The sequence below is a fragment of the Rosa chinensis genome, chromosome 6 (assembly GCF_002994745.2).
Source record: "Rosa chinensis cultivar Old Blush chromosome 6, RchiOBHm-V2, whole genome shotgun sequence".
Taxonomy (NCBI): Eukaryota; Viridiplantae; Streptophyta; class Magnoliopsida; order Rosales; family Rosaceae; genus Rosa; species Rosa chinensis.
Genome location: NC_037093.1, coordinates 44,303,149 through 44,316,563, shown reverse-complemented (window position 1 = coordinate 44,316,563; position 13,415 = coordinate 44,303,149). Strand labels below are relative to the sequence as shown.

The 13,415-nt window shown below is 37.2% G+C and overlaps 3 protein-coding genes across 6 annotated transcripts; 1 reads left to right on the top strand and 2 right to left on the bottom strand.

Moving 5' to 3' along the window:
• Positions 1 to 237: 237 nt before the first annotated feature.
• On the bottom strand, positions 238 to 2,129 carry LOC112174881 (probable anion transporter 5). Of its 2 annotated transcripts, XM_040509614.1 has the most exons (2): positions 1,568 to 2,129; positions 238 to 1,452 (listed from the first exon to the last, which is right to left on the bottom strand). In XM_040509614.1, the coding sequence occupies exons 1-2, from the start codon at positions 1,733 to 1,735 to the stop codon at positions 523 to 525; spliced, it is 1,098 nt and encodes a 365-aa protein (XP_040365548.1). In that variant the 5' UTR covers positions 1,736 to 2,129; the 3' UTR covers positions 238 to 522. The 2 variants fall into 2 exon arrangements, with proteins under 2 accessions (XP_040365548.1, XP_024168478.1); XM_024312710.2 differs by having other exon boundaries at positions 238 to 2,128.
• Positions 2,130 to 3,103: 974 nt separating this feature from the next.
• LOC112169749 (probable protein phosphatase 2C 27) lies at positions 3,104 to 6,199 on the top strand. Of its 3 annotated transcripts, none has more exons than XM_024306801.2 (5): positions 3,104 to 3,262; positions 3,828 to 4,237; positions 4,322 to 4,516; positions 4,666 to 4,871; positions 5,562 to 6,199. In XM_024306801.2, the coding sequence occupies exons 2-5, from the start codon at positions 4,040 to 4,042 to the stop codon at positions 6,118 to 6,120; spliced, it is 1,158 nt and encodes a 385-aa protein (XP_024162569.1). In that variant the 5' UTR covers positions 3,104 to 3,262; positions 3,828 to 4,039; the 3' UTR covers positions 6,121 to 6,199. The 3 variants fall into 3 exon arrangements, with proteins under 3 accessions (XP_024162569.1, XP_024162568.1, XP_040364102.1); XM_024306800.2 differs by having other exon boundaries at positions 3,104 to 3,271; XM_040508168.1 differs by having other exon boundaries at positions 3,104 to 3,379.
• A 599-nt stretch (positions 6,200 to 6,798) lies between these two features.
• On the bottom strand, positions 6,799 to 12,769 carry LOC112169748 (protein NUCLEOLAR COMPLEX ASSOCIATED 4). The gene is made up of 15 exons (XM_024306799.2): positions 12,348 to 12,769; positions 12,180 to 12,272; positions 12,010 to 12,083; positions 11,553 to 11,614; positions 11,412 to 11,463; positions 10,828 to 10,928; positions 10,632 to 10,702; positions 10,388 to 10,489; positions 9,937 to 9,995; positions 9,660 to 9,834; positions 9,044 to 9,217; positions 8,425 to 8,587; positions 8,221 to 8,278; positions 8,027 to 8,132; positions 6,799 to 7,296 (listed from the first exon to the last, which is right to left on the bottom strand). Exons 1-15 carry the CDS (start codon positions 12,705 to 12,707, stop codon positions 7,090 to 7,092), a joined length of 1,857 nt encoding a protein of 618 aa, XP_024162567.1. The 5' UTR covers positions 12,708 to 12,769; the 3' UTR covers positions 6,799 to 7,089.
• Positions 12,770 to 13,415: the final 646 nt, after the last annotated feature.

The window sequence follows — 13,415 nt, the reverse complement described above, 5'->3', positions numbered from 1 at the left end:
AATTCTTTATTCCTTCGATTGCTTTTGACCTTCTTTTTCTTTTTCCTTTTATATCATGAGAGGGTGAAAAACAGGTAGTGATAGTAAAGCCATAGCCCAAACTCAGTGGCCCATATTTTTGTTTCTTATATATGGATCATTTCATTTGTGCATACATATGTGCTATCAATCAATTTTGTGAGCATCCACAATTTTCTTTAGTCTTAATTTGCAAGTTCTTTCATGATAGGAATATGATACAATAAACCAAATGGTTGATTTCTGACAGGATTTACTTTATGGCATCTGAAACTATGCTTGATTTGGATAAGAATACTTAAAGTTTTGCAGAGGCTCCAACTCATTATGCTCTAAAATGAGCTTCAAGTTAATCAGGCTGAATATTAAAAAAAACCTTCAAAATTCACTCAATGCTAAAACTTTGATCTAAAGGTTCAGTTCATTTATCTACATATCACAAGAATGCAGGCCTTTTCTTGTTCAATTCATTTATCTGCTTCCAAGTTCCATAACAAGCCTAACTCAGTCAAAAATCCTCTCACCAGTTGAGAAGATCAAAAACCAGATTGAGCTGAAAATGCAAAGCACCCCAGGAATCATGAAAACTGATGTCCAGCTTTCTGGACTCGAAAGATCCGAATCATGAGCAGATCTAGAAGCTTCTAAAAGTTTCCCAGTGAGATCAACCCCAATTATCCCAGCTAATGTACCAGCTGTGTTAGACACACCCATCACAATTCCTGCATACCTTGGAGCAATGTCCATGTGATTCACTGCAAACCCAGCTCTGCCTAAAGCCAAAAACCCAAGTGCAAATGAAGAACAAATCACAGCCCCAATTGAAGTTCTGAATTTGGGCAGTGCCATCAATGCAATAGAAGCAACCATGAACCCTAAAGTGTTCAAGAACTTTCTAGTTCTAGTCACAGACATGAGCCTTTTTGTGATTAAATAATCAGCTACAAATCCACCAATGTTTGAGAACATGAACATGTTGAAATAAGGCACCATTTTGTAAGTCCCCATTTCTTGAAGACTAAGCTTCAGGCCTTGTTCAAAGTATGTTGGAAGCCAATTCATCATGACATACAAAGCATAGTGGAAAGTGAAATTGTTCACCACAATAGCCCAAATAGGTAAGCTTCTAAAAATACTCTTCCATGGAATTTTGGTTTTTCTAGTAGAATTAGGAAATGCTCCATTTTGCTTAGACAATTGAATTGGTGGTTCACTAGCATAGTTTAACCAAAGCACTGACCAAATAGTCCCTAAAGTTGCTTCACCCAAAAACACAAATTGGGGGCTTGTCAACTTCACTAGGGTTGGAACCACAAGCATACCTGCAGCTGCACCAAGGTACATCCCAGAAGTTGTGAGGGAAACTGATCTGGACCTCTCATTTTGTGGAACCCATTGAGCGAGAACAGAGTGGATGGAAGGGAACATGAACCCCTGTGCCACACCAACAAGCAACCGAGCCAAAACCATAGTTTTAACATTTTTAGGGTCCAGAGGGACAAAAGCATATGTTAAGGACCATGAAACAAATGAGATGAGGAGAACAGACCTTCCTCCAAACTTTTGAGCAGCCCAACCTCCAGGAATCTGTGAACAGGCATAGCCATAATAGAATGTAGAGAGAATGGTGCCTTTGTTTGATTGACTTATACCGGAAGCATCTGCTGCAGCGGTGTATGCAATCGAAAATCCTACACGTTCTATGTAGCAAATGCATGTGCTGATGAAAGTTAGAGTTACAATCATGTAACGCTTGGGAAAATATTTTATCAACATACTTTGGTATGAATTAATCTGAGAAAGTAGCATAACTTTGAGCATCTAAAGTGCTTCAGAAAAGAATGGCAGCAATCTTATGCCTTCAGAAATCTAGGTAATGTGGCATTTGTAGCTGATGATCATTCATGTCAAATCCTATGACAGAGAGCATCAAATTATAAGCATGAAATTGAAACCCATGTTTTACCTACTGAAAAGAAGCTGACAATATGTGTTGGAGGCTAAACAATGTCATGCACACAATTGATCACATCAATGAAAATGTGTACAGGGACCGTTTTTGTCAGCTTCAAAGGTGGTGTTTTGGTCATACCTCACTAACAAAAAAAACAAAAAACATGTTATGAGTCCCTCTCATTTGGCTAATCAATAGGAAATCCAAATGGAAAAAGCATCCCTTTTCATTAATGCCTTTGAATTGAAACATGAAATTTAAGTTCTAAATAAGAATATATCTCATCTACATTTACTAATTAGCTTATCTCGTCCATTTATTATAAATTATAGTGATTGGCAGAAATTATAAATTCAAGTACAATTTGAGAAATCCTAAACAATCAGATAAATCATATATGAAACTGAATTATTTGTGTGGACAGTAGCTCCAATCACTTATATAACAAAATAAAACTTATATGCAATTTGTTAAAAGTAATAATATTTAAAGGACAAAGAATACGCGTATGCAAATTTCATTGATGGAAATACTTTCAAGGAAAATTTGAGAAAATATCTCGAATTTAGACTATTCATGACATTTAGTCAACGTGCGGTTTTTGGAAACATAAACACTAGAGCGAGTAACGTTCAGACCGGCTCAAGGTAATTTTGTAAACTTCCCCCACATTCTACTTGAAAATGATCAAGTGGCCGGTGAGTGTGGATGATGTTGTAGAGTCTCCCCTTGTTTTCTTTGCAAGCCTCCATTCTCGGTGGTTGGATAGAAGAAAAGAACTTTGAAAACACAATTCGCAATGTCAACGAACGTCAACTACCGATTCCCACGTTTGGTGATAACCGTCAGCCCCCATCTCGCCGTTAATTGTTAACTGTTCAAATCCAACGGTGGCAGGCCAACCCAGCCGCAATTGCTGAACTTTACCACCTCCCTCGTTATCCGGTAAACAACCCAGATATCTACTCCTCCCCGCCACGTGTCAGTTCACCCCGCAGTCCGTATTCAACAAGCCCACCGGATCCACCTGCAATAGCAGGTTTCCCAAAACCACGTGCCAGTTCCCCCATTTTTGTTCTTCCATCAACCCCTTTATTCAACGAATCAACATCAATCCTGAAACCAGAAACACAATTATAAAAATAAATAAATAAATAAATAAATAATAAAATGAAAAAGAAAGCATTTTTGAGTCTGAGAGCTTTGGAGACTTGGGCAATTCTTTTCCTCTCCTTTTCCAAATTCTCTTTCAGGGATCTTTGAAGATTTTCATCTCAGCTTACCACAGCTGTACGGCAAGTATATTTCAGCATCATCATCATGTTTTACCAACTATTTGCTCTTAATTCTATGTTTGTTACATAAGCAAAGCTTGAATCTTTGTGCTTGAAGACTTGTTCTAATTGGGTGTGTGATTCATGTTGGGTGTTTTTCACAGTGGGTTTGGGTTTTTTTTTTTGTTTTGGGTTTACTTATTTGCTTAGTCTCTGGTGGTTTCTATATTTGGATTTAATTTTTTTGGGGTTTGAATCTGGGAATTATGCTTTTTTGATTGGAAATGAAAAGCTATGTGCTTTGGATGTTACAAAATTAGAATAATTTTTATGGGTTTTGAGTTGTGGTGGACTTTGGTTTGCTGAATTGGTCTGTGGGTTTTGTGGGTGATCTTATGAAATGTCAAAATGATCTGGATGTGCTTTTTAGGGAGTTTGTGTTTTTTTTGTTTAATAGAATTTAAGACTATATAGTTGTAGCTTTTGGCTCCGTTGATTAACTGGGATATTTGATCTTACTTTTTAGCACAACAAAGTAATGGAGAAGTGAGTTGAGAATTTTTCTGGTTATTTCTACTCAGGTACCCAACAGAGTGTTCGAAGAAACAACAGAAAGGGAGGATTAGTATTGAAACTATTGTGTGGTGCCGTTTGGGGTCTGTTCCTGATCTCTTTAATTGAAGCTCTCGAAGTTTGAACCACCTTTTTGTAATTAAAAAAGAGGAGCGCGCTGGAGAGGGAATACTTGGGATCGAATTTTCGATCAAGGAGTGGATTATGTTTTGGAAAGAAAATGGCTGCAGGGACAGATACCCCATCTTCACTTTCCATGTTAGATGGCAGTTACAGAAAGAACGTAACTGTTACAAAGGACGAGAAATCAAATACTTTTGAGAACATGAAGCAATCTAACATCGGCAAACCTCCTAGGCATCTTTCAGCTATTAGGAACAGTGTCAGCTCTGCCCAGTTGGCTCCTGCAACTGAAGTGGTGAGTTTGCCTGTACTTAGAATTTGTCATTCATTGGTATTAAATCTGAATGGAATTTGATCTGCCGTTTCACTCTTTACGTAGGAGTTCGATAGTGGAATTGTTAGCTCAAAATCCTCCTCAGATAGTAATTCACCATTTGTACCTGTTTTTCGGTCTGGAAGCTGTTCAGAGATTGGATCAAAACAATTTATGGAGGATGAGCATATTTGTATAGACAATATTCTTGAACATCTAGGATCTACTGCAGACTTTCCTTCTCCTGGAGCTTTCTATGGGGTGTGTAACTGAATTTTTAATCAGTACAGTTCATTTTGGTTGTATAGAATTGCTATTTTAATGTTGATTAATGAAATCTGTGGTACAGTAATTTTTCGGTGCACAACTAGAACACATCATGGTCTGTTAACATTTTTGATCTATTGTAGGTTTTTGATGGCCATGGTGGTACAGATGCAGCTTCTTATATCAGAGAGAATATTTTGAGGTTTATAGTGGAGGATTCACATTTCCCTTTTTGTGCTAAGCAAGCTATTAAGAGTGCTTTTTTAAAGGCTGACCATGCTTTTGCTGATAATGGTACTCTTGATAGTTCCTCTGGTACCACTGCACTTACTGCCCTTATCTTTGGAAGGTGAGAGTTATTATCAATCTATTGTGTCTTTTATCATCTGGTATTGGTCTTCACAAATAGCTCAGAGTAAACAATTATCAAGACCTTTAAGTTACTCTACAGTGGTTGTATGTTAGTCTTCGCTCTATGACGCTCTATCTCACTCCCCGGTTGCATGTCAAACTTCTTCTTTAATTTCTTCTTGGAAGCAATTAGTGAATTAAGTGGTACCAGAGATATTATGGAGCTTATGGAGTTACATGCTGGAGAATGGTTACTGTGAAAATTTGATTTATGTTGAGATCATTTTATGTTATAGGCTAGTGTATTGTGCCAAGTCCACGGGTAAACTTTCATCATCTTTCCTGTCCACCACTCTTCTTTCCACACTCTTCTTACTGTTGCCAAGTCATCCAGGAATGCTTTCATGCCCTTAAATTTTCTGGCATCCATGTAGAGGCTTGAAACATGGTAATAGAAATTTGGGGTGTGAGGCAAGGGGTCATGTGTGAACCCTTCCGTTTTGCAATGGATACGGCTATAATATAGCTTTATGGTCTTGAGTATTGACCAGGTACACTAGATAGATTTTTCAGTTAGAAAAAATGTGCTGAAGGATTCCTGTAGGTTTTCGACCACAAAGCTCCCTCTGTCTATTAACTGTCGTTTTTATGGATGAGACTAATGATTTACACATAATCTCTTGTTTAGGACCATGCTGGTTGCCAATGCTGGAGATTGTCGAGCTGTTCTGGGAAGAAGAGGCAGGGCAGTGGAACTTTCCAAAGACCATAAACCAAATTGTGCTTCAGAAAGAGTAAGAATTGAAGAACTGGGAGGCATGGTGTATGATGGATACCTCAACGGCCAATTGTCAGTGGCACGAGCACTTGGAGATTGGCACATGAAAGGGTCCAAAGGTTCCTCTTGTCCCTTGAGTGCAGAACCAGAGCTTGAGGAGACAATTCTGAGTGAGGAAGATGAGTTCTTGATCATAGGCTGTGATGGGCTATGGGATGTGATGAGCAGCCAGTGTGCCGTCACAATTGCAAGGAAAGAATTGATGCTTCACAATGATCCTGAAAGATGCTCCAGAGAGCTAGTTAGGGAAGCTCTCAAGCGCGATACACGTGATAACTTGACCGTTGTAGTGGTATGCTTCTCCCCAGAACCACCGCCTAAGATTGAGATCCCAAAGTTCAAGTTCAAGAGGAGTATATCAGCAGAAGGTCTGAATCTTGTGCAGGAAGTACTAGATAGTAATGTATGACCAGATTAGATGCTCAAACATCATGTTTGTGGATGATATTGATTATTGAAGGATCAGTCTTTTTCTCTCTTTTTACTTATTTCTTCATTCATAATGCCATCAACAGCCAACCATTGCTTGTAGTGGGTTCTAATTAATCTGTCTGGCTTGATTGAAATTTGTTGTACATAATAATTCTTAATAGTAAATAAATCAGTTTCTTTTTTCAAGCGTGTCGGGAATCAATTTTATATAAGAAACCAATATTTCAAACCATGCGGGGTTGCTTTCAAACTTGATCTCAAAGTTGTCATCAATGTTTTTGATATTTCGTGTCGGGTGCAAACATTGTCAGAATGTGTTCTTTAAGGATTTTGGGCACTAGTCCTCTTGAGACTTTCCCGTACTATTTTTATTTTTAATTTGAAATGGATAAGATTACCAGTCTTATCTTCATCTCTTCCCTTCCCATGTAATATCATATTTTTGGACGACCAGAAAATTTGTGGCGATGAACTGATGAGTTGTACAAGGAAGTGTTATTTCATTTATATAGATGAGAAAAAACTACTGATTTTCTGAAAACAGTTGCCAAGTAATTTTTTTTTTTTTTTTTTTTTTGAGAAACAATTGCCAAGTAATATGACGTCTCATTTTTTGGGATACAATATAATGTATTATGCAGGAAGAAATTTAAAAAACATGGTTAGTTGACATTCATATTTCTTTCTGGGTAAAACGTACTATAAATCAACAATGTAACAGAAAAACTATTTTAAAAACTTGCCTACTGTAATACCTCTTTTAATAGAAGTTCAAGGTCTTGATTGTGCTGTGAAGTACAGGGAATCAGGGATAGACTAACAGCCTCTCGTTGGTGAACAAAATTTGCTGGCGGTGTACAAATGAGAAAACAATATAGACCTAAGAACCGTCTAAATGTAATTCACATGCAACTTGTCTCGCCGTTTTATCGAATTACGATCATTCTTAGGAACACTCAACTCTTTGTCGTTTTCCTGAATTACGATCACTTTCCTGATGCATGTCCCCATTCTCATGAGTGCTATCGTTCTTTCTCTTGGTGTCATCACACTTGAATGTCCACCCAAGAAAATCGGTCTCAGGCTCCGTGAATAAAGAGGTGGGAGTTGTTCTGTAGAATGATATTGGAGCCTGCTTTACCCGCCGTCTCATCTGCAATAGAGTCAAAGCAATTACTAAATCAAGTTATCAAGGACTACACATTGCCTACTGTAAAGCCCCTATTCTTTTTTCTTCTAGGCTAGGACCCGTAGGAAAAGTTAACAGCACGACAGAAGTAATGAGTGCAGTTACTGTCCTACAATACTCTAGAGGAAAACAGGCAGCCTGAAGTTCAGATGAACTGATGCATGGGTGGAACTGACAATCACAGCGGAAATATACCAGAGCTATTCTGCTGAGATCCAAAGCAATAAGTAGGCCACAGTAAATCCTAATAAAGATCAGTTTTCCTTATCTTGAGTGAGGAAGGAGGGATTTGAACTACGGACCTTACCTAATGTTGTGGTTTAGAAATACCACTAGATCAATAGCTAGTTGGTACAAAAGCATCAAATTAATTGCACAAGGCATAAATCAAACCAACTTATGATTTTGCGCTGCAAGCACATATCCTATTACTTCTATAATATTGTTACTAAGATGCCCTATATTCTTGCGATTTGATCGAATTGCCCACAATACCCTCTCAATATAATGAATAATTTATGTATTAAAGACAGCATGAAAGAAAATAAAAAAAAATAAAAAAGTCAAAAAGTTGTGTAGATTGACTTTTAAGGTGTGTTAAAAACTCCCTCTATTTATTCTTTAAAAGGTCAATTTCATCAATGCTATAAAATTCTACTGCATTACTGCATGAATTCTTAGAATCAATATATACCTCTTCTCCAAATATTGTCGCATATGAACCCGAGCTGAAATCTCCAACAGAAATTTCAGTGGTTTTCGCTCTGACTGTCAAATCATTCTCAAGTGACACCACAAACCTAATAGCCAAGAAACAATGATATCAAGAAAAATCAAGGGCATGATGGCAATACAAAAATCATGCAAGATAAGGACTGAAGCATGAACCTTGCAACATGTGGGCAGTAATGGTGACGGAGGGTATCAATCTCCCAGAGTGAACTTCCTGTATGAAAGGGCTTTTATCAGTACAATTGCATGTGTGTTTGTTGATGTCAAATCAGATGTGAGACGAGTAACAATCCATGGGTTACATCAGGATTTGGCATGCAGTATAAGATTATCAGAGGAGGGAAAGAGGCAGGAACTTACTCATGGCATTTGATTTCTTAGGATCACTTTGTTCATTATCAAAAGGATCAATAACTGGTTTTCTGAGCGACTGATCTGTTGCATCAGTACCATTGGCATCTGCACCTTCAGGAGTACTTATCTCTGCTTCTGGATCAACTTCCACAGTTTTTTCATCACCTCGCTGCACAAAATGAGTTCAGAAAATTGCTGTTTAACAGTAAGAGGCAAATATATATAAATGTATTATAATCACAAGGAAATAAATTACACCCAAGAAAGTGAAAAGTAGATCAGTCAAATAGTGAAGTTCATAGCTGTTCCAAAATTTGCCTTCCCCCATAGTGAATGATAAACAGAATTACTACTGCGATATCTATATAATTGTTTCACCATTAACATGTCTAGTGAATATTTCTCTTCAGAAATCATAGTATTTCTGTGGATTCTTGTCATAACCCATCAATTTTTCTCTACAGCGAAGATAAAAAACAAATAAAAAAGGGAATTCAGAGATAACGACTACTAACGAATATGTTGACAAGACTACTTATCATTCAGCCCAGCTGGATTGCTTGCATTCACAACAAGAGGAAACTGAATACATTCAAAGAGGACCAAATAAAGATTTTACAGTTACCCGATTCACCAAACAGTTGATTGAAGGGTGTCTCCGTAGAAGATTATGGATCAACGCAATAATAACCAAGGCTCCAGAAGGAGGAACTGAAATTGACAGCCTACTCAATTTCTTAGCAAAAGCAGCAGCCAAATATGCAGGAAGAAGTGGTGACTTTAAGCAAGAATCAAGAAGCTGCAAAAGTCAATAGCATAAATAATCAATGATTATCACAAACACTTAAGCTGGCTATTCACTTTCAATTCTAACTTCAGCCTTCTTTATCAATACTCAAAACTCAACTAATTTGTCAAACCCCCTATAAGTTTTCTTCGTGAAAGTGAGAATTATGAATTGAGGAGTGATGCAGTTGGTGTAGAATATATATGACATATATCATATAACTAGGCTACCAAATAACCGTGTCTGATTGAAAATAAGAATACTCTAAATAATTAAGATGACAGATATCTCAGTACTTGATATAATATTTTTAAGATTCACTTTCCATTTTGATTGCTGGAAACATCACTAAGCATGCCATGTGCATGCATATACACACTTATTAGATGTATACACCTTGAATTACATAACTTTAGATTCAGGTGATTGTTGATGCAGTAGTGATTAACATTACCTGAAAAAACTTTGATCGATGTTTAGCCATAAAAATTGAAGGAATCAGCAATGCGTAAAGTTTCTCATAGAAGTTGGGGTACTCTAAACCATATTTTGTCATAATGATGAAGAGACTGATAAGAGCCATGACGCTGATAACACCACCAATGTCATATGATCTAGTTAAGAAGTCACTGTACGTCATCAAAATGAATGAAATGTAGGCAAACAATTAGGTTCATCAAAAAGTAAAAAAGACGAAAAAAAAATGAAACCATTTTAGCATGTAGCAATACCATAACACAACGGGGTTAGATATATAAGGAATGACTGCCTGATGAAGGCTGGCAAGAACCTGAGCACAAAAGGAAGCCAGGTCAGAATATGATGAAGCATGAGAATCAAAAACTATTTATCATCAATGTAAAATAAAACAATTGAAAAGGCAAGCACCAAAACACAAAATAATGTCTAGATCAAACATAAAACAACATGAAAATAACCTCTAAAATGCAATTTTGAGGCTTCTCTGTCTATTGGCACTTTTTAAAGATGTTTGCTTTATTATCTATGACACGAGATATAAAAAATGTTATGCACACAACTTTAGCCAACACTGCTATGGCTAGAGTCCACAGGAAGAGTAACAGAATGGAGATAGCATCAAGCCAATCAAACCATCAAGACAGTAAAGTAAACAATTCATTTATGTTTAGAGGGCACAACAGGGAAAAGAGTTTATCTTACCTCCTTGTACACATCAAGAGGAAGTGGTAACCTTAGAAATGATAACCATGCTTTAGTAAATTTTAATTTCATCTTTTTGACAATATTGGCTGCAGACAACGCCTGCATTGTGAAAACAAAAGGAATATGATACCATACTCATAAGGCAAAATACAGAGGACTATCTAGTCATGTATTATGAACTGATGAAACCATTTCAATAGCTGAATTGACACATCTTTGTCAGTAGATATTGATAACTGACCTTATCGTTATCTTTCTCAGTCTTCTTTTTATCTTTTGATTTCTGGCTCTCAGAATGCCCTTCAGATTCACCTGCAAACAAAAATGGCAATGAGAGATGAAATAAGCAAACATAAAATTATAATTGATCAAATGATTATCACCAATAAAAGTAAAGGAACAGTTCAGTACTGACTGTTAGAGAAGGGAACACCTACTTGATCCACTCCACATGTCATAATCAGTTTTTTCAACTGAACCTTCAAAAGCGGGGATATGTGACATAATGTAATGAATATTGCGAATTAATTGCTCCATGCTGCAAGAAAAGTAAACAAATCTAAGAATTCTAAAGCTAACAAGTTGCGGCATCAACTTATTAAGGAATCTAACACCTTTGCCAATTAAACAATAATTCATGACCTCCAACATAAAATAATTAGAAAACACAAATGACAATAGGCTTGGAGAAAGAAGATCCCAAAATTAAAGGAGGCATACAAAGAAAAAAGTCGGTGTTACTAGTTTTAATTCTAAGAAGGTAGAAAACCATGATTTGTATACGGTATCAACCATTGTTCTACAAAGTGGCATGAACAATCTGCAGATTCAGAATCTAGCACAAAGAATTAAAGTAGTATTGTTCAAGAACTTTATTATATTAAATGGAGACCAGAAAAAAAATTACAGAAGTCTATGGTTCTGCATTAAGCTCAAATATCTCTTAACAAGGAAAAAGAGCCAACAGAATAAGAGAATAGAATTTTCTTTAAAACATGACAACAATGTGAAACACACCAACCTTTCACTAGGATGACTCCCGTTGTTACCATCTGCATTCAGATTTCTATCCTCTACAGTGTAGGTACAAACCAATAAGCCAGGGATAAGTAGGAAAAAGTAAATAGAAAAGCCTTTTGCATAGATTCACAGGAGAAAGTACCAGAAAGGCCTTTTGCATCTAGAGTTCTTGCAAGTTTTTCCAAGCTAATGTAGGTAAAATAACTGCAGCAAACAGACACAACGGTCACAATTCGGAAATCATCCAAATAAATAAAAGAAGTCTATCGGAGCACAACCTTAAGTTTCAATTCAAATGGAGTTATTAACAAGTAAGAATCACCAGAACATTAATACTATCTAATACCACAAGGACATGAAAAAACGTACACCTACATTGTTCTATCGGAAATACTATTGCATAATCCAATATAAAGAAGATGTGAACCAACGTGTAAACAGTTTACATATTGAGGGCCAAAAGAACCGAGAGGCTCATCTGATAACGAGAAGCGAAAAACCAAAACCATCACTGAATCACATTTTCAATTCCTGACAAAGAACTAAAATAAAGCAATCTGAGTTCAGTTTTATGAGTCCTAACAACAACGTGACCTTACCGGACATCAATATACTTGAAATACTTTGATGCAAGCAAGTCTACCAAGAAATTCGGCGACGTTGTAGAGTACACCTAGTGATAACAACAGAATCATCATAATAAAGATCACTTCAAATAGCAACAAAAGGAAAAGCCTGATGAAGTCCTTTAGAGGAAACCATAACTTACAATGTTACGAAGAAACCTATGGAATATAGCAGAGTGAAACTTTCCTCCATTTCCCAACTTGACAAACTCCATCAGTGTATCCAACACCACCTCCTGATAGCATTTAATTTCAAATTAGAAGACTATCCACAGCTATAATTACCTGAATTCTATAAATTCGAAACGAACCTTGAGAGTTTCATCGCATTCCGGCGAAAGCAGGAGCTGGATGAGGGACTCGACGAGCTCGTCGAACTTGGAGCGGAGCCAGGTGCGGTATATGAACTCGGGGTCGTCGTCCTGGGAGTGATTGGGCTTGGAAGAAGAGGAAGGGAGGTCAGGCAAGACGGGAGTGAAGAAGGCCTGGATGGAGAGGAGGGATTCGACGACGTACTGAGGCGGCGAGGATGGGGTGACGTAGGAGAGGAGCTTGGGGAGGTTGTTGATGTGGGTTCTGGAGGAGAGGAGGTCGTGGCCTAGGGCTCGGAGGTCGGAAAGCTTGGTGGTTTTCTGCTTCTGCTTTTGCTTCTTCGAGAGAATGGAGGCCATGGTTGCTCGGCGGGAACGAAACTGGAGAGAGAGACAGGGTATAGGGGTTTAGGTTTATCGAACCAAGGGGATTGTTTTAAGTGCAACGACCTCGTTTTGACATGTGAGAAATAACGACACATTTAGTAACCAGTATAAGAATAGTAAGAAAAATGATTTCAATAAATAATTTTCTCTGATTTTTTGTTTTTTTTTATAAGAAAAGACTACAACAATAAACTAAATACAATATCTTCTAAGACATCGTGTGTCAAACAAGTCAAAATTTAAAACTGATAGAACAGATAGAGGAAGGCCATGTTGTCAAATTTGATTGTCTCTAAGGAAGTGTCCATGATTTGTCAATACATCCGCCGTGAAGTTTGATTCTCGAAAGATATGGTGAAAAGAATATGAAGAGAATGCATTTTTGAGCTTGAGAATGTCCTGGATAACTGTTTCAATTATAAGTTTGGAATCTCCTTCCACTTACATATGATGAAGACCGGCATTTTTTACTTATGAGACTCTCTTAAAGCTAATGCTTCGGCAAGAGGACCTGTTAATCTTCCGATATTTCTGGCCCCGGCAAGGACAAGGGACGCTTCTTCATATCTGATAACAAGATTCAAGGCTTCTTGTCGACTTTCTCTGAGTTTAGCAACACAAAGTGCAATAAAACTATCTCATTTCAAATTTTCAACCCCGACACGTTTAAAAGTTTATTCA